Consider the following 20,913-nt stretch of genomic DNA (forward strand, 5'->3'; position numbering starts at 1 on the left):
ACAATAACTTCGTGACTGTAAACAATACTGTTCCTTCCTCTCACTCAATCTTGCTTTTTATGCAGTCTTTCATCCTGTCTCATTTGCATGTGTCCCTGTTTTCTCATGATCTCGCGAGACCACACTTTATAAAACACCAGGCGCCATCTTTTTTCTCTTTTCCCACCCAACACTTCCCTGCAGCAAGTCCACCCCTCCTCCATCATGCCACTGCTCGCATGCACATCTACACAATACACAAATATGCAGACGCTTGCTACTCTGGTGAGTATTACACATAATAGACACAATATTGGTCCAAATTCAACAGCTCAATTTAGAGCCACAGGCAGGCAGTACAATCAAGTCTAGGAAGACCAAAGATCACCAAATAGGAAAAAATTGCTTGAAAATCCAGCCTATGCATAAACTGCAATGTGCAAATTAACTTTTAAATAAACTAATTAATTCTTACACATTTCACTTTCCCTTCACCCAATAAATTTTACGCGCTTTTTGTTTATTTCCAAATAGGTTAAAAACTTATATATATTTTAAATAAAATTTTGTTTTTGTTAAGAAAAAGATGAACAAGACTTTTGTGGTTTTAATAGCTGTCATTTTTTAATTTTCCTTTCATTAATTTTCTCTTTCTAGCTATCGTTTCAGAATCTTCCCTAATACAGCAATGCTAGGAGTTTTTTTTTTATTACCAAATTCCTTTTTAAATATACTAAGTAATTCAAGCAATGCAGTTAATGTCCTGTTGATTTCTAATTTTTTATGTCTTAAAATTTATGTTCCTATTTAATTAAATGCTAAAAATTACTTTATTTTCCTGCTATTAAATTTTATTTTGAAATATTTCTCCACATATTTTATTTACAAGTAGTTCTTGTTGTTTGCATTGAAGAAATATTGGCAAATATACACTTAATCTTTTATGTTAGTTCAGTCTTTTTCAGCATTTCAACTGCAAGGTAATGTTTTATCTTCATCTTATCTTTCATAAGATGAACGTTATATGAAACCCCTTTCCAAAGCTGTTGTTTGCATCCCCTTTCAAATAATGGTATTTCCCTTTCGTGTTAAAAAGAACTGTCCATTACACACCTCTTAACCTATATCAACCTCCTATTAATAATATAAATTCACCAAGTACTGTGTACACTATTACATTCCATTATAAATTTTGTCCCATCACATGCACCCCCGCTACACAAATCCTTTATGTTAGCTCTTGCACATCTGGAATAACAAAGTATTATTCATTGAAAAATATTTCAAAAAAATATAATTTTTATTTGCCAAAAGTTCACACATGTCAATGTAGTGTATTTTAGTGTACAAGTTCACAAATATATTATTTTTCATTTTTTTTCTTTGCTTTGCCATAACTGGATATAGAAAGACGTCAGACGTTCATTAATTTGTATATTTGGTACTCTAGATAAATTGAAAGGTAATTTATTAAATTTGTTTTTCATGGTGCAAGTGGCGTGTATGAATACTTAAATTATGGCCTGTATGTGCCTGCATATGTTGAAAATAACTTTTGTTTAATTGATAGAGCACATACGTAACAATAATATGGTATTTCTTCTGCACAAAGTTTTTAGTACTTAAACAGTACCAAAAAAACAAAATATTTCACAATTTATTTTTAATAAGTATGCTTGTGAGAGCTACAAAATACTCTGCATGAATGTATTTCACAAGAATAATTTCTCCATCCTCATTATAAGATGTGACAAAAATAAGCTGCATATTTATATAAGATTATTGTTCGCAGATTTATTCACATGTACTGTAACATAATTCACTTTTTTGTACCAAAAAGGCACAAATTTCATAAAACAATTTGCCTCAAATATGTGTTGACATATGCTGCAATAAGTATAACTTCCATACAAAAGACACACAAGGAAAATAATTTCATTTCAATTATGTATAAATGTACCTATATTGCAATATAGGCAGTTTTTTCTAAACTAACGAAATACTTTAGGAGATTATGGTTTATGTTAAGAAACAACATATCAAGTTTGTTCAAAAAAGAAGAGCCACACACTTCACAGTAATATAGTTAATACGTAGTACATACTTGTAAAATTAAGAACAATATACTTCACAAGAATATTTTTACAGTATGTGTTCACATGCACATATAGGATTTCTTTATAAACAAGACAAAATATTTAACAAGGGTATGGTGTCTCTTCAATGTGCATTTGCATATGTTTAAACATATTTTGTTTCATTGTAAAAGAAGAACCACATACTTCACAAGAATATGGTTTCTCTCCAGAATGCCTATGTAAATGTTGCATCATGCTTTCTTTTCTTGTGAATGAAGAGTTACATACTTCACAAGAATATGGTTTCTCTCCAGTGTGCATTCTAATATGTTGCAACCTATGTTGTTTTGTTGTAAAAGACGAACCACATACTTCACAAGAATATGGTTTCTCTCCAGTATGTGTTTGCATATGTCGCAACATGTGTTGCTTCTGCGTAAAAGAAGAGCCACATACTTCACAAGAAAACGGTCTCTCTCCAGTATGTGTTCGCATATGTTGCAACATTTGTTGCTTACTCGTAAAAGAAGAGCCACATACTTCACAGGAATATGGTTTCTCTCCAGTATGCATTCGCTTATGTCGCAACATTTCATGTTTCATTGTAAAAGAACAGCCACATACTTCACAAGAATATGGTTTTTCTCCAGTATGCGTCCGCATATGTTGCAGCACATGTTGCTTTTGTGTAAAAGAACAGCCACAAACCTCACAAGAATATGGTTTTTCTCCCGTATGTGTTCGCATATGTAGCAACATGCTTTGTTTCCATGTAAAAGATGAGCCACACACTTTACAAGAATATGGTTTCTCTCCAGTATGTATTCGCATATGTAGCAACACATGTTGTTTTCTTGTAAAAGAGGAATCACATACTTCACAAGAATATGGCTTCTCACCAGTATGTGTTCGCATGTGTTGCTTCATACTTACTTTCTGTGTAAAGGAAGTGCCACATACTTTACACGAATATGGTTTCTCTCCAGTATGTGTTAACATATGTTGCACCACATGTTGCTTTTGTGTAAAAGTAGAGTTACATATTTCACATGAATATGGTTTCTCTCCAGTATGTACTTGCATGTGTCGCAACATACTTTGTTTTCTTGTAAAAGAAGAACCACATACTTCACAAGAATGTGGTTTCTCTCCAGTATGCATTCGCATATGTTGCCGCACATGTGTTTTCTGTTTAAAAGAAGAACCACATATTTCACAAGAATATGGTTTTTCTCCAGTATGAGTTCGCATATGTTGTAAAATATGTTGTTTCTTTGTACAAGAATAGGCACATACTTCACAAGAATATGGTTCCTCTCCAGTATCAGATTTATTGTTCATTTTTTAAGTAAAAATATGTTAGATTTTTAGTGTTATTTATTTTTTATTTTTTCCATATTGTGTTTTGTGCAATAAACCAAAGAATTATGGAACATTCGCAATGTTTGTTTCAATTATTTCTGGATTTGAAATTTGTTAAATTGAAGAAGGTATTGACTTATATTAATCTCATGTTTCAGAAAAAAATATTACTTGTTCTTATTAATAATTGGTTAATATATATCAATATAAAACTTGTGTTTCTTAGTGTAATAGGTTACAATTGGATCTATAGTGTTGAAATTTAGCAATAATGATTTTATATCTAAGTAAATAGAAGTAAATGGAATATAAGGGATATATTCAATGGATTTTTGTGCATCTTATCTAAATGTTATATAAACCTTATGCATATACCAAAATGTGTAGAGATACGCTGACTTTGGACTAAGTTGGATAATTTTCGAAACATTTTAATGTATTATTCTACATTTGGAGAAGTTATGCAGATGCTAATTAAGCAATAATTAAAGTTCTGACCATTTGTGATATGTGTTGTTTTTTCAATATTTTGATACTTGAATTTGGTTTTTGTTTAAAATTTCATTAGAACATTACACACGTACAGTCCACTTGAAACGAATACTCTAGTTAACATATTATTTAATATGGATAGGAAAGCAAAAAAAATATATATAATCTTGACAAGAAAATATTTTTTCCAATATATTATAACAAAGTTCGATTTGATGCAAGAAAAAAGTATTGGCATTGTTCACAAGGGTATGACTTCTCTCATTTTATGTTTTAACATTGCGCAATTTACATTAAGATATTTCAAAATATCTTTCCATCTGGCATTTGCATGGGTCAAGTCACCAACACAATGTAGATCAATTCCAATAAAATAATACTTGTTTTTTTTCTTATGACTGTTAGATATTCTGCAAATATCAAAAAATAAATTATAAATTACAAGAAAAGATAACAGAAAATAGATATATTCCAATCTAATAATGCACATTTTATCGTTAAGGTTTTTAAAAATATAACAAATTTTAAAACTACATTTCCAAAAAAGATATTAATTTTTTATAAATGTTCTTTAAAAACAAAATTATTTTATCACGTTGAACATATGTGTAAATGCTTATTTTATAAAGTAAATTAAATTACACATTGTGGACTAAAAGGCAAAATTACAGTTCTGTACAAGTCTATGAGGAAGTTTCCAAATTTATTATTGATTAAATTAAAAATAGATTGAAGACATTTGTTGCAACACATATTTATAAGATGAATTCTTTTAGATAATATTGGAATTAAGGTCCACAAAACCGTCTTTAATGAGATTCAAAACATAATAATCTTCTTTCTCATAAATTATAAAAACTTTTGTGAATAGACTTGGGAATCACAGCAAAAAATGCCTACAGTTGTGTGTGCTCATTGCAGAGAAGCACATGCACCAAAACCTGGAACCTATATGATGCAAAAAATATTAAAATAAGAGGATAAATGCAAATTTGGCGCTATCAGGATTTGAGGTGGCAGCATAAAAAGACGTTTCTCTCTGGCATAGATATTATCTTGTTCACGTGCATTTGAGAATGAGAAGAAAAAGAATAAGAAAAGAAAAATATGATGGCTGTTTAGGCAAATCAGCCAAGTAAAATGCTGAGAGTTAAGAAGAGTTCTGACCTTTTTCTTTCTCTGCTTTTATTTTCATAATTTTCAAAAAAAAAAAATTATTTTGAATACTTTAGTGGTGACCTTATCAGAATTATAATAATTACATTTTATTTGCAAGAATGTTTGATTAATGTTTTAAAATGCAGGTAATAAATTGGACAATTTCATTTCATTGCTTTTTATTTTAATGTATAGGCTGAGCAAAAATATATAATGGAAAACGGTTAGGTCATTAGCTTGATGAACATATGTGGTGTGATAGAATTCATTCAACAAAATAACTCCAAAATATTTTAAGATATTATTAAATGGGAATATATTAGTATACCCCCACTACTCATTACTTCATCAAAATTGATCAAGAACGTAATCATCTGACATTGATCATCAAAGATGTGCTGTTCAGGAGCAAAGATCACCTTCAAGCATGAAAAATAAATAAGCATTTGACGACTCGCCTTTCTGTAGGTTAACCGCTATTTTTACTTTTGATTAACTAGTTGTTCTTTTACTTTTGTGCTCTCTTAAACCTTCTTCTCGCCTATAAAAAAACTCTTATGCTGCTTTTCTAAAATTATTTCATAGTAGTCACCATACATCTATTTCCAACATGGTTTCAACAGGTTATCTATCAGTAGGATCACATCTCTAGTAAACAGGTAATAGGGATAAAATTTCATGATCTCATTCCTTGTGAACCCTAAAGCAACATCTGAGTCAGACAAAAATCCCAGTTTTTCTTCTCAATCTCTGTAAGTGACTGTGACTAGCTGTTGAGAGCTCCATAACTAGGAAATATTTCTCTCAGTATTATTTCAGATATCATTTATGCCTATCGTTGGCAGTTTCTAGGTCCTGATTGGTAATTTGGTACCTACTCACAAAAAGGTTGATGTGTTTATGAATGTATACTTAAAGGGTTTAGGTCTCTTATGTAGGGCAATAATCTGGTTTGGATCATCAAATCTGGTGTTGATCATCTGGTGTTGAGAAGCAAAGATCAATTTTAAGCACGAAAAAGAATTTGATTGTTTTTCTTTTTGTATAGGAACATTATTCTAAGTTAAATGACAATGTTGCATTCGTGTAGAAAACATCTAAATGCAGTTTCTATTTCATGTGTTTTCAAATTGATTATTGTCAAGTTCTGGGCGATTTAAGTTTGGTAATATCAACCCTAACTCCAGGGTCTGTCTATTAACAACATGGATATGGTTTGCATGCAAGAAGATTGTTATGCTTTACTTTACATTGAGAATAAGATGTGTATGACTTTGCCTTTTTTGCAACAGAATTTTATTAACAAATTAAAATATCTTAAGATTTGGTGATATTTACGATTTGTAATCTGTGGGATTTGCCTTTCTGACATTATAAGGATCAATAAATTTCTATAACACTCTTCTTTCCTTTTTCTTCATCTGTCTTTATCTCACTGTTACCTCAGTAGGCAGTGGAGAGCTCTCTTTCTTTCAGATTCATTTATTTTCCATCTCTGTTACTATGACTAGCAATGGTTCTCCTCTTAGTTTCAGACTCATCGTCACATGAACAAGTACACTTTTCAAAATTGGAATATGTATCTTGACAGTCAGTCATTACTTTCCCTTAACCTTTAATGCACTACACCAGTTACAAAAGCCAGATATCATTGACATGTTTTTCTGGCACCATAAAATATTCAAACTATATCATAATTCTCATTTATCATACGAATTTCTTATACTCTGAAATCAATTTATTCATTTATCGCCATATTTTTGCTTTAACCAGGTTTGTATTAACCCTTTTAACTTGATATCGTCAGACTAGAATCACAAAAATTCAATACAAAGGATTGATGTGATAAAATATAATTTAAAGAACCTGCTTATCTTTTTTTAAATATGTTGTAAAATATTTAATTATTTTATGTTTAATTGTATAAAATAGGTTAAATCTTTGAACATAAGTTTGACTTTAACATTCAGTGGAAGGCTTAAAAATGTATGATTAAATATTGTCAGTGGAAAATGGAAAAATCCAAAGAGTTAAACCCTTGCTATTCCATCCACAAGATAAAAGAAAATATAACATCTTCAGAATATGAAAAAATGTCTCGGAATGAATTAATTTTAACGGATATTAATTCATAAATCGTTGAGAATTGCTATATAAATTAAAAGATATTCTTAATGAAATAAAATTTGCAAAATATATTCTTAAATCCGCTATCATTTTTTTTTTAAATAAATCAGATTAAGCAATGGTTTTAATCAAATATTTTTTTAAATAACCTAAGCCATAATATTTTAATTTAAGTTGTTAAGATTTCTCCATTTCTTTAAGTCAATGTTTTTCTATGTTAAGAAATTTTCAGTAATTTAATGAACCTCTTTTTTTTCTAATCTGATAAAATTATATTTCAGGGGCATGAATGATTTTGCAGTTAGGGAATGGAGTGAATTTCTTATGTAAACTTCAGCACTTCTGTAATATATATGTAGACAAAATTTAAATTTTGATTTACTTAACTGGTTTAATATCATTTAGTAAATGATAAAAAAGTAGCCAGGCTTGATATGTCAAGTGCCACTAAGAACGAATTATTCACCATACAAATGATTCAGATATTTGATGACATACACAGTCCCTGCTATAGCCAATTATAATAAGAAAACTCTATCTCCTTGTAGAAATGACGTAGAATCAACTGTGCCATAAATAACAGCTATGATATTTAATAAAAAAACATAAGTTGTTTCATTGACCAAGTTTGAATATGGCGTTGAAAGTAATAAATATTTTAGGAAGACTTGAAAACAATTACGGTTGAAGGAAGACTTAAAACAATTATAAAATATGAAGATGTAAAGTGATAAAAGTTGAAAGTATTTTACTTGAAAATATTACAAATTATCTCAGTAGGATGATGAAGCCTCTGGCAGAGTATATACTTTTAAGTCAGGAAAGATCCAATAGCAAGTAGACTCCTAAAGGGCCTGTGATGCAGACATATGCTGCTATCAATGGCAGCATGAGCTGAGTCAAATACAATTAATCCATTCTAATAGCGGATACTCTGAAATGGACAAGAAGATTGAAGATTGACACTAGTAAAAAACATGGTCTTTGAATCAGCAATTGAGTTCTGCTGACAGTGCATGTTAATTTATCTGGTGAAGATTCGATTGCAAAGAGAGAAAATTAGAAGCTTTAAATTTTTGCTAATGTTTGCTGTTTGGAAAACCAAAATGGGAGAACTCACTATCTCACCCCTAGTGAGTGTAGGCTTACAAGTTTTTGTAGTCTGGTGACACAATGATGAGTGGAGAATCACTGACATAAAGAAACTTTGAATAGCAACAGCACCAGAAAGTTTGCAGAGTTGATATGGGCCACTGCATGTTTGATATGTATACACACTGTTAGATATTGTTGTGTTGAGCAAACTGTTTATCAATCAGTAACAAGAAGTGATGAATTGTACAAAAGGTTGTTTATTCATACAATTTCATACCTAGTAGAAATGAATAATAAATAAAATGATGAACAAAATTGCCAAATTCTGGTAGTTTTCCTAATTTGTTCATGGCGATTTTATGTTTTTGTATAATGGAATAAACATTAGTGGTTTAATTATGCTATATTATGGAGATTTACTGAATTTGTATTGAGAGGCAAACAGTAGCGATTTAATGTGTTTATTTCATGGAATAAAACTGAAAATGTTATGAGTTTATATGCTGGAATAAACATTAGAGATTTAATAATTTAATATGATGAAACAAACATTAGATATCTAATGATATTATAGCATGGTGTAGATCCTGGATATTAAATAATTTTATATCAGGGAATAACTGTCAGATATTTAATAATTTTATATCATAAACATTGGAATTTTTATGATTTTGTATCCTAATATATCCAGTACAAATGTAGTGTTTTTATATTAGCAAATTTGCTCTGGAGTACATGATTTTATAAGGAATAAACACTGAATATTTAATCATTGATAATGTGGAATAAACAAATGAGATTTAATTACTTTATATCCTCTAATGATTGAATGTAATGAAATAAATAGAGAATTAATAATTTTATATCATACAGAAACATTTTTGTATTTAAATAATTTATATCATGCAATAAACAGTGGTGATTTAATAATTTTAGATAACTAAATAGACACAGAATATTTAATGAGTTTATATCATAAATAAAAAGTGAAGATTTTCCAATTTTATATCATGAAAGTAAAAGTGGATATTTCACGATTTTATATCTTAATATAAACACTGCATACTTAATGAAAACATATCATGAAATAAACATCGAATATTTAAGGATACCAAAGGCTAAGGGTCAAGTAACTCTGAAAGAACCTCCAAAGTCTCAATGGGCAGAAGAGTTTTATGAAGCAAATGTTCAGATAAGTATATGAAGACATGCAACCTATCTATCTGCTTCAATCATAGAATTTTACTTGCCATTGGAAATTGCACATGGATTCAGGAAGGAAGGTGTGCATTCTAGTCATTATATTTAAGTAAAAAAAATATGACATTACATGTAAGTAAAAATAAATTCATGCATATATTTTGATGATTATATTGTGCAACAACTAGTCAAAAGATTTTTCAGGGCACTGTGACTGATGTGGGTAGGCCATGTAATAGCTAGTACTTGAACTAACAGAAGCAGTGGATGTGGAATTTTGTTCAACTTTTCCAGAAAAAGCAGAGAAAATATTAGGTAGCTGCATCTGCAATTGAGTAGGCTTTTTAAGGATCCACTCTGCTCACTCCCTAGAAGATAAGGAATAAAAAAGGGTGCCCTAAACCTAGTGCACTCCACAATTCTCTTGTCTAGGATACACTGCCCAGAAAAACTACTGCCAATAGCCAAACAAATGGAGAATAATAAAAAAAAAAAACAAAGAAAATTCAAAGAAAAAGAAGGAAATTTGCAAGTTTAGGCAATTGCATGCCTGTACCGTAATGATCAACCAGAAATCTGAGTACCCAGAGGTTTTTTTCCACCCTTTTTTAAAAAATTTCTAAGCTGCTTTTAACTTTGCCATTTGGGTTAATATTTTTATCAAAAATATTCAAAAGTATTTTTTATTTTATCTCATTAAAAATTTCAATATCTTCCTTTTGTTTAAAAAAATACCACAACCTTCATTCATTTCTGTGCAGAACATTCATAATAGTTATAACATTCAAATTAATGGATCTTAAAGAATTCTGCAATTCAAACAAATAAACTAACAGAATAAAAACAATTACGAAAGAAATAATAAGCACAAAATATTTTTACAAATTAAGATAATTACCTGTTAATCAAAAATATTTGAACATTGAAGCTGGCTATTTCCTTTGAATGTCCTGAGGTGATGCTTCAGATTTTGGACAATAATATGCAGGTCAGATTTTCAGAAATAAGTCTGTGAAAATAATAAATCAATAAATTTTGGTTTTACATAACAAAAAGATGTGAGTTGTTTTGATTTCTCATTGTTAAAATTGTATTTATGAAATTTTAGTTTTTTATATATTTTGTTACACTAAAAATCAGGCTACAAATTTTTCTAATATAAATATAAATCTAAGGTAAATATATTTAGAAATAAAATAATTTGAAGTTAAGATTACATTACTTATTCTACATTTAAATGAAAACTATTGAAACATCTCAAAATAAAAGCTAATTTACTAAATTACAAAACTGAGAAGGTAATTGAAAGTATTAGTTCACATTATATTTAAATTTTTATGTGTTCTTGGAATAAATCTGAAAAACAAAGATAATTAAGTTTATATTTAATACAAAAAAGATTTTCAGAGCAAAAATGTTTTAAGGCTTCATAAATTCATTAATTTGAAATGTTGATCAATGCAGAACAAATAGAATTTTATTTTATATCACTTATTAATATAACTATATGACTGTAAGCATATCATGATCGTAACTTATGTCAATACTAGATTGATTATTGGGCATAAACTATTGATCAGTAGAAGTTGATCTATCACCGAAGTTACTGCTCCATTGTCAAATATTTTTGAAGATCTATATAGATGAGTCTGTAGAGTTCATTAATTTAATTGATTTAGTATGGCACAATCCAGTCCAAAGTTCAGCTAAGTATTTAATAACAGAATAACAAAGTGTTAATGCTGTTGTGTGCAAGGTATTAGGATCAGTTCTCACATTTGTATTTGTGAGTTTTGTCAACAAATTAATTCTGTATGTAATCTTTTTCCTTTATCTTTTACAGTGGTCATTGTAGGATATGGTTTGGTTGAATGTGATGATCAAGTAGACAGGAAACCTGACATTTTATGGGCCACTGCCATGTGATCGGGAACTTTTGTTGATCATTGGTATATATGTTGAAAAAATTAGGTTAAAGGGCAGAGGTCTCCATCGGCTCTACTTTTAATCCATTTCAATAAAAAAAAAAATCTCCCAGTTGGGGCGCAGTTAGTGAAGATTCCAATGTCAAAATCGTTCCCTCAACATTCGAAAACAAAACAAAATTTATATTAAAAAAAAATTTTTTTTAACGGTACTCATGCACTTATTGATCCGTGCTGAAATAAAAACGTTATTATTTAGAAAGCCATTCTTAACATGGGGATGTATCTATTCTGTACTTTCACCTAACAATTTAATAAAAACAGATATCGTTAAACTTGAAAATATTATTTAAAAAAAAAGCGCGGATCAATAAGTGCATTAGCACCAAAAAACAACAACAACAACAAAAAACTATCGATTTATATAAAGTTTTCGTTTGGAACATTAAACCAAAGATAATCATAATGGCTAAGATGTAGGTGCCCTTATAGGTATAAAAGAATCCATAAAAGCAATTAAATTCAAGTAATACTTACCTCCTTTTGTTTTTCTTTTGACAAATTGCTTTCAAGAAAAAATACTATAAGATGTTTTGATTAAAACACTAAAAGTATAACGGCTAGAAGTCTAAATGGCGACCGGAAAAACAGGTTCGCAGAAAATTTAAACAGATTAATTAAACAGAAACATTATGAAATGAGCAATCTTTTCGGCGAATATTACGCACAAAATTATTATTTTATTTATCGCTATATTTAACAGCTGAGGACAAAAAAAAATTAAAGGATCGATCTCTTTGGTGAATATTTTGGGTAAAATTATTTCATTTAAACATTTAAATAATTAAATGGGGACAAAACAAAGATGGCAGGATTGAGTGGAAGGGCATATCAACCGAGTTAAGCTACTTGCTTCTAAAAAAGTATCCCGCACTCACAACCTTCGTTTAACAGCCCTGTTCGATCGAAAATGACGTTATACAATTTGGTGCAAATCGAGAATACCGAAAAGTTAAGATGTGAATAATTTTTTTTTTAATTTTTTAAAACTTAAAAATTGCTTTTACAAAATAAAAGTCTCACGTAGGTACAGGCAAAATGAATGCTGACGCTGAAAATGTATAAACATTTTGACCCCACCCTTTACTTAAAAATTCACCAAAAATCAGGAAATTAACCAATTTCAATAAAATTTTCAGTATTTATCAAATAATGATCGCGGAATATAATGAATGAATTATTTTTTATTTAACTCTTAGTGGAAATGTATTATTTTGTTTAAACAAAAAATACCTTTACTAAACTTATGGTTTTCACTAGTAAATAAAAAACGCAAGAATTTATTTTTGCTTTTTTTATATAAATAAAGCATCGTAATACTATCTTTTAAAAAAACGGGGGGGGGGTTCACCTCAAATACACAAAAGGGAATAAATCCGAGAACGTAGAATCTCCACTCCCGTTCCACCTACTCTCTTGCCAGATCTGGAATCTCTGTAGCACCGAAAAATGAAGCTCGTTTTGTAGTTTCCAGCTTCACACGCACACGAGATTTTGCGAGAACACACGTAATAAAATGCTGGTCGCCATCTTTGTTTTTCCTTTTCTCGGCTGCACACCCATGGTAAGACTTCTGTTTTTCTTATCTTCTGATCTCAAGATCATATTTCATAATCTCTCATCCACTGTGGCGATCACCTCTCTTTACTTGGCGTCTGAGGTGTCTCGTCCTCCTCCTGTTGCTGCACATTCCCCTCCATTACTTCGCCTTCCACTAGTCTGATGTTGAGAATATGCCTTGGTACTCCGTCCACCACAATGTTGTTTCTGGTGTTCCTCCCAGTCACGTGACCTCTACTCCATTGTGTGGTGCAGTGCACCCCTAGTGGCTTCACTCATACCTCATCCCTGAGTTTAATGGTCCCTGTGGCCTCTGCCTCTCTGCTTGCCGGCTCAACCCTGGGATGTCTCCAGGAATATGTGAACTTTGACAGTTACGGAACCGTCTCTGGCACTTGTCCCAATCTAGGCGACATATTATACCAGAAGACAGCTTGCTCAGGTGAGGTGCCTCCTCTTTCCGCAAGTGCCTTTATGGTGTGGTGGTTTCTCTCCATGATCCCATTGCCACTGGGTCTGTTGGCAGTTCTGAAAAATTGTTGGATATTCCATTTCTTCATTACTCCAGTCACTGCTACTGACTTGAATGCGGTCCCGTTGTCGGTTAACAGCTCTTCCACGGGACCTCGCTCCAAAAACACCTCATTGAGGATTGCCGCTATGTCATTGCCTGTTCTTCCATGTAGCTTCTTCCATAGGGTAAATCGCCTGGCCCCGCAGTCAATCATGGTCAGGTAAAATCTACCCCTATAATGGGTGACATCGCATGCCAGTGTCTCCCAGGTCCCACTCACCCCCAATTGACAAGCTTCATGCGTGCTTGGAGCAGGATCAATCGACTGACATCTGTCACATGTCCTGACCACTTGCCTCACTTGCTCCTTGGTGGCACTCAGGTCGACTTTCTTCACCAAGTACCACGTCCTCTCTACCCCTATATGGTGCGGATTGTGTAGCTCTCGCATGCCAACATCATCTAGATCCGATGCAGCAACAACATCTTTCTTTGGCACAAACCAGCTCTTCTTCACTCGTGAGAGCATCTGCTCGGTTCTTCTCAGAAGCCACCATGTCTATGCGAAGCTTCAAACAAAACACCTGCATCAGCTCAGCTAGCATTCCAAGCCTGCGCTTGACTAATATCTCTGCTGCCACTTTCGTTCTTAGCCTTTTTCTCTTGAAATGAGGGACTTTAGCCAAGCAAACACAGTGCCAGAGTCTATTTTGATGCAGATGTCACACAGTCCCCATTTCAAGGCCAGATTGACCCCTTTGATTATCACATCTGTAGAATCAAGAATCAAGAATGCGCTTACCTGCCGTAAGGACTCTGACAGACATATGCACGGACTTAGAGTCTACATTCGTAACACACGCATTTTAAAAACATAACGTCTTATCGTAAAATCGACGAATGCTCGCCGAGTGAAGGTGATTGAGACACATACTCAGAAAGATTGGAGTATTATTTCGAGGCTAACAAAATACAAGATCCAGGAAAGAAAAAGGCCGTCCTTCTTTCTGTTTGTGGTGGTGAAACATTTTCTCTGCTGAAGGATCTTGTTACGCCGCAGAGCTTAAGACAAAAGTTATGAGGAACTCTCGCTCTCGTTAAAAGAGCACTGCAACCCAACACCGTCCGTAATTGTTGAGCGATTCAACTTTTACATGTGCCGCCAACAACCAGGTCAGTCCATTTCGGATTTTATTGCACATTTAAAAAAAATTACAAAGTTTTGTGAGTTTGGAAATACGATAGAAGAGATGTTGAGAGATTTGCTCGTCGTTGGATTGATGGATGACCAAATCCATCGGCGACTGCTTTCCGAGAGGAAACTAACATTTCCTTATGCTCGACAGATAGCTCTTGCGATGGAAAGTGCAGACAGGAATGTTAGTGACATGGCAGCCTGTTCAACGTCCAATTTTACAATACAGACGAAAGTCAACCAGGTTGAACGGCCTACTCCACTACAGAGACAAAAACAAAGACCATGTTTCCGATGTAACGGAAAGCATTATCCCGATTCCTGTCGTTTCAAAGAGGCAACGTGTAATTTTTGTCACAAAACCGGTCACATTTCGCCAGCCTGTTTGACCCGGAAGTACAACGACAGAGCTGAAAATCGTAAAACCCACAAGGTCACCAGGGAAGAACCAGTAGACGAAGATACAGGCAGCGACTGCGCCTCGGTGCACAGGCTGTTTAACCTGCCAGCAAATAGCCAAACTGAGCCCCTGATGGTGTTGGTGGGCATAAATGGTCGCAATGTCGAGATGGAGATCGACACCGGAGCTGCTGTTTCATTGATCAGCCGCAATGCATTTGAAAAACTATGGTGTGAACCTGATAAGCCGGTACTTAAGCCTATGTCGCAGAAACTAGCAACCTACACGGGAGAAAGTATCACGCCGTGTGGTACGTGTCAAGTGTCGGTAGACTATGATGGCCGACAGTTTCGCCTGCCATTAGTGATTGTTCCTGGTTCTGGCCCTGCACTTCTTGGTAGAAACTGGTTACGAGTAGTGCAACTCAGCTGGAAACGCATCCATCAGCTGAAAGCAGTAAATGCTACACCTGCAATTGAAGATATTATTGCAAAATACCCCAATGTTTTCAAGGATGAATTCGGCGCACTGAAGGGTTTCACAGCAAAACTTAGTGTTGACCCGAAAACAAAGCCCATATTCTGCAAGGCTTGACACGTGCCCTTTGCATTGCATGAAAAGGTTGACAAGGAGCTGGATCGACTAGAGTCTCTGGGTATTATCGAACCAGTACAATACTCAGAATGGGCTGCCCCTATAGTAGCAGTTGTCAAAACTGACCAAACAATATGGTTGTGTGGAGATTATAAAACTACAATGAACAAATGTTCAAATCTCGACCAGTACCCTATCCCCAGGATTGATGATTTGTATGCAAAATTGGTGCAGGGAAAGAAATTCACCAAGCTTGACTTGAGATCAGCGTTCCTGCAGGTTCCGTTAGAGGAAAACTCAAAGCAGTACCTTACAATCAATACACCACAGGGTCTCTACAGGTTCAACCGCCTCAGTTTTGGAGTAAAATCAGCTCCTGGTATTTATCAACGCTGTATGGACAATTTGTTGGCAAATGAACCACATGTCATATGCTATCAGGACAACATACTAATTACAGGTTCATCAGACGCAGAACACTTGAGCACCCTTAACCGAGTGTTAGGGAAACTCTCAGAATCTGGTCTCCGCGTTCGTCTGGACAAGTGCAAGTTCATGGCATCCTCCGTAACCTACTTAGGTCATTGGATTGACTCCGAAGGCCTTCACCCTACAGCAGAAAAGATCCGTGCCATCCGGGATGCACCAGCCCCACGCAATGTGACCTAACTTAAGGCTTTCTTGGGCTTATTCCAGTTCTACGCTAGGTACGTCCCCAACGTCGCAGATAAGTTGGGCCCCCTCTATTATCTACTGCAGAAAGGTGTCTCTTGGACGTGGGGCACCCCCCAATTAACAGCTTTTCAGCGAGCCAAAGATGCATTGCAGACCACAAATGTCCTGGTACACTATGACCCGAAGAAGGAACTGGTACTGACCTGTGATGCCAGTCAATATGGTGTCGGAACTGTTTTGTCGCACATCTTTGCCAACGGTTCAGAGAAACCTATTGCTTTTGCTTTGAGAACAATGTCACCGGCTGAGAAAAATTATAGTCGGATAAGGAGGGACTGAGTATTATCTTTGGGGTTAAAAAGTTTCATCACTACTTATTTGGACGTGCATTCCGTATCATTACGGGTCATAAGCCACTTATCAGCCTCTTTAGCCCAACAAAGCCAATATTGGACACCCTGCCACCAAGAATAATACGTTGGTCACTGTTGATGAGTGCTTACGATTACACGATAGAATATAGGCCTGGTTCACACATCGTCACTGCCGACGCAATGAGTCGTCTCCCCCTGCAGGAAGTGTTAGATGTCCCAACACCAGGCTGCATTATACATCTCATGGATCACCTGGACAATTCCACCGTTGACTCGACTGACATTTGTGCTCATACACGCAAAGACCCCATCCTCTCTAAGGTTGTTCAAGCCACAAAACATGGAGGGTGCAATCTCCCACATGATGTTCTGTATTTACCATTTCACGCTCGTAAAAACGAACTAAGTGTTGAAAGAGGGTGCCTGCTGTGGGGTTCACGAGTGGTAATTCCCCACCATCTCAGGCAGAGAGTGTTGGACGAGTTCCACCAATGCCACCGTGGCATAGTCAAGATGAAGGCCCTCGCCCGGACCTATGTATGGTGGCCTGGGATAGATGCTGACATCGAAAAAAAGGTGAACAACTGTTACCCTTGTCAGTGCTCCAGAAGCCTACCTGCTAAGGCACCACTACAACCCTGGGAATGGCCAGCTTAACCTTGGCAGCGGGTTCACGATTATGCCGATTACAATGGCCAATACCTGCTTGTCATTACGGATGCACACTCAAAATGGGTTGATGTCTAAACCACAAGTGCAGCTACTGCAGCGACTACAATTGAAAGGTTGAGGCGCTGTTTTGCTACTCATGGTCTCCCGCACATTGTTGTCAGTGATAATGGCCCATGCTTCACCAGTTCAGAATTTGCAGAGTTCATGAAACGGAATGGTATCGGACATAAATTTGTCAGTCCACATCATCAGGCATCAAATGGTTTAGCCGAATGCTCAGTTGGGCTGGTTAAAAACGGTATTAAAAACATGTCGGGAGGAACTCTGGAAACAAAGATATCCCGTTTTCTGCTGACATACCGGACAACGCCTCACACAACAACGGGATCTACCCCGGCAGAGTTGTTGATGAAGCAAAGATTGCGCACCAATCTGGATCGTATGAAGCCCGCCACCTCAAGTGTTGTATATAACAACCAAGAATATCAAAAGTTTCACCATGACAAATCTGCCCAGATGCGTTCATTTGATGAAGACCAAACAGTATTTGCACAGAACCTTGGTTCCGGATCCATGTGGTAGGCTGGTCACATTCTGGAAAGAGTATCTCCTTTATCCTTTCTAATCAGATTGCAGGATAGCCGGTTGGTTCATCGTCATCAGGATCACATCAGGTCTCGCCGTTGTATCACCGAGCCAGCACCTCAATCCCCAAGTGAAAACAATCCAGAACGCATTTTCATGGAACTAAACATGCCTCCAGATATGGCAACAGAAAATAACACACATCCACAGACTCCATTGACACATGAGAATTCGCTCGATTATGAGCAGCCAGATAGAGAAGTGAGTGAGCATACCCCACTAGCCCTGCCACGACGATCGGGCCGTACAATAAGACCACCGAATCGTTTTAGTCCGGATTGACTAAAGATTGAACAATTACCTTTTATTTTTTCTTAACTTTAAAAAAAAAAAAAAAGGGGGGGGGATTTCAATGGTCACATACTGAGGCAGAATAATCCTCGACCACAAAAGGGTCACAAGGGCAGTCAACCCTGACCTTTTTCCATGATAAATGGACCTTTCTTTTTTGGGGGGAGATGTAGTGTGCGTAGGTACACAGGGGACGCTACCAGGGGGGACACCGGAAAACGGGTGGGGCAAAAAGGAGACAGCATGTAGATACTTGCGGTCGGCTCTCGGCTGAATAAAATCTTAAAACAAACTCGGCGTTTGCGTCCTCAGTGAGAAACACTACAAAATCTTTCATGACTGAGATTATTTTTGTTCCTATCCAGAGTGCCCCTTATTGGGAAGCTGGATTTTCTCCACAAGATTTTATGTTGAAATATTTAATTTATATATTTCTATTACTTTAAATACAGAAATTATATTTAAAGTTTTGATTTTCTGTTCTTCTATGTCCATTTTTCCCCATGTTTTTCATCAAAATGTGTAGCGTATTAGTTGTCTCACAAGCCATCATCAGTGACTGCTCACTGGCAGTAACCTGTGGTGTTCCCTGGAGACCAAGTGACAAGTCACAAGTCTTCCCAGATTTCCAGTGTTCTCCACCTTTTGACCACTTGTGCAGATGATTGCATGTTATCGCAACAGCCGTTGTCACTGATTTCTCGTTGGCATCGGCCATTGGCGTTTCCTGGGGTTTGAGTGACAAAATGACTCCCCAAGGTACCAGATTTGAACTGCACACTTCCAGTGGAGATTTGGTCAGTACTCTCTCACCTCGGTCTTTCCATCCTCCCTGACCCTTCACAACTAGTTGGTGTGGCGTGGCGCCAGTCGATGTCATCCACACCAGTTTTTTTTAAATTATTATTACTATTATTATTATTATTATTATTATTATTATAATAAGTGTGCTTGTACAGTGTACGCACGTGTATTTTAAATATTATTTTCAAGTTAAATTAAATTTTAGATTTGTATTACTGTACACATAGATTCGAAAACGTTGTCACAAAACAAATATATCATAAATAAATGTTATCAAAGGCAAGATAAGTTACTCTTCTACCTATCTGGGAAGGTTTTTGGTGGTTTTACTCATTTTAAAACGCGTAATCGCTTCGAAAATCATACAATGTTTATCAACATATTTTAAAAAGAAAAACGTCGGCACGTTTGTAATTTATCTTACCTTTGATAACATTTATTTGTTATATATTTGTTTTTTTGACAACTTTTTCGAATCTATGTGTACAGTAAAACAAACTCGTTATGTAGATTATTTACAGTTAAAATGTTATAAAAAACAAAAAATTGAAGTTTTAAATATATTTCAAAGAAATGAATTACGCCCCGTGCTAAAATATTGATAATTCACCAATCGTAAAAAAAAAAAAAAAAAAAAAAAACACTGCCGTGAAAAATGCTTACTTTAAAATATTTGAAAATACTCAATGAAAAGTTTTATTTATTATTAAAAGAACGGACTGAAAAATATTATATACAAATTGGGGTTTGTATTACTGTACACATAGATTCTAAAATGTTGTCAAAAAAACAAACAAATATATAACAAATAAATGTTATCAATGGCAAGATAAGTTACTTTTCTACCTAACTGGATATGTTTTCAGTGCTTTTATTTAATGTAACATGTTTATTCAGCTCGAAAAACATACTGTTTACCGATGTATTGGAAAATTCAAAATGGCGCTCGCTCGACTCTCTCTTTAACATGGTAAGTTTGGAAAAAGGTGCTATAAATATAAGACTAGACAAAATACTGTTAGAAACTCGCTCAATATATATTACCGTGACATAGGTTGACATATGTTCGGTGTTTTTTAATAGTATTTTGTCTAGTTTATTATCTATAACACCTTTTCCCGAACTTACCGTGTTAAAGAGAGATTCGGGCGCCATTTTGAATTTTCCAATACATCGGTAAACAATGTATGTTTTTCGAGCTGAATAAACATGTTACATTGAATAAAAACACGAAAAATATATCCAGTTTGGTAGAAAAGTAACTTATCTTGCTTTTGATAACATTTATTTGTTATATATTTGTTTTTTGACAACTTTTTCGAATCTATGTGTACAGTAATACAAACCCAAAAATTGTTTGTTTTGCAGTAAAAAAAAAAAAATAATAAAATGAAATATTCGACTTTCTCCAATAAAAATAAAAGTTCAAACACGAATTCACTTACGATATTTTGATTAAAATTATCCTAAATGTGCAATTATAATAATTATTTTCCGAGTTAGAGATTTGTCTTTTTTTTTAGAACATACATGGACAATCGGTAACACATATTGGTAGCCATATTTTTTTATGCCTGTTAGCATGACCACGTGCTTCAATACCGGGAGCTGTCTATACCTACAACTTATTTAGGAAGTGACGTTACGCTGTCATATGCATTGGCCTTCCTTCTCGGTAGCCATGTTATAAAGAGTCACAATAACAAGTAGTAA

At 34.4% G+C, this 20,913-nt stretch overlaps 1 protein-coding gene across 2 annotated transcripts; it reads right to left on the reverse strand.

Annotated features, from left to right (window-relative positions):
* Positions 1-1,256: 1,256 nt before the first annotated feature.
* Positions 1,257-20,888, reverse strand: LOC145241947 (uncharacterized). 2 transcript variants are annotated; one of them, XM_080104821.1, is made up of 3 exons: positions 20,646-20,888; positions 10,390-10,500; positions 1,257-4,321 (listed from the first exon to the last, which is right to left on the reverse strand). In XM_080104821.1, the coding sequence occupies exon 3, from the start codon at positions 3,396-3,398 to the stop codon at positions 2,178-2,180; it is 1,221 nt and encodes a 406-aa protein (XP_079960947.1). In that variant the 5' UTR covers positions 3,399-4,321; positions 10,390-10,500; positions 20,646-20,888; the 3' UTR covers positions 1,257-2,177. The 2 variants fall into 2 exon arrangements, with proteins under 2 accessions (XP_079960947.1, XP_079960946.1); XM_080104820.1 differs by lacking the exon at positions 20,646-20,888 and adding an exon at positions 11,954-12,486.
* Between the last annotated feature and the right edge of the window lie 25 nt (positions 20,889-20,913).

Source organism: Euprymna scolopes, chromosome 21 (genome assembly GCF_053919585.1).
Source record: "Euprymna scolopes isolate OS-2025 chromosome 21, ASM5391958v1, whole genome shotgun sequence".
Taxonomy (NCBI): Eukaryota; Metazoa; Mollusca; class Cephalopoda; order Sepiida; family Sepiolidae; genus Euprymna; species Euprymna scolopes.

Excerpts from the sequence above, each read along its gene's own strand:
- LOC145241947 (XM_080104821.1), bottom strand. The coding sequence starts at position 3,398 with ATGAACAATAAATCTGATACTGGAGAGGAACCATATTCTTGTGAAGTA.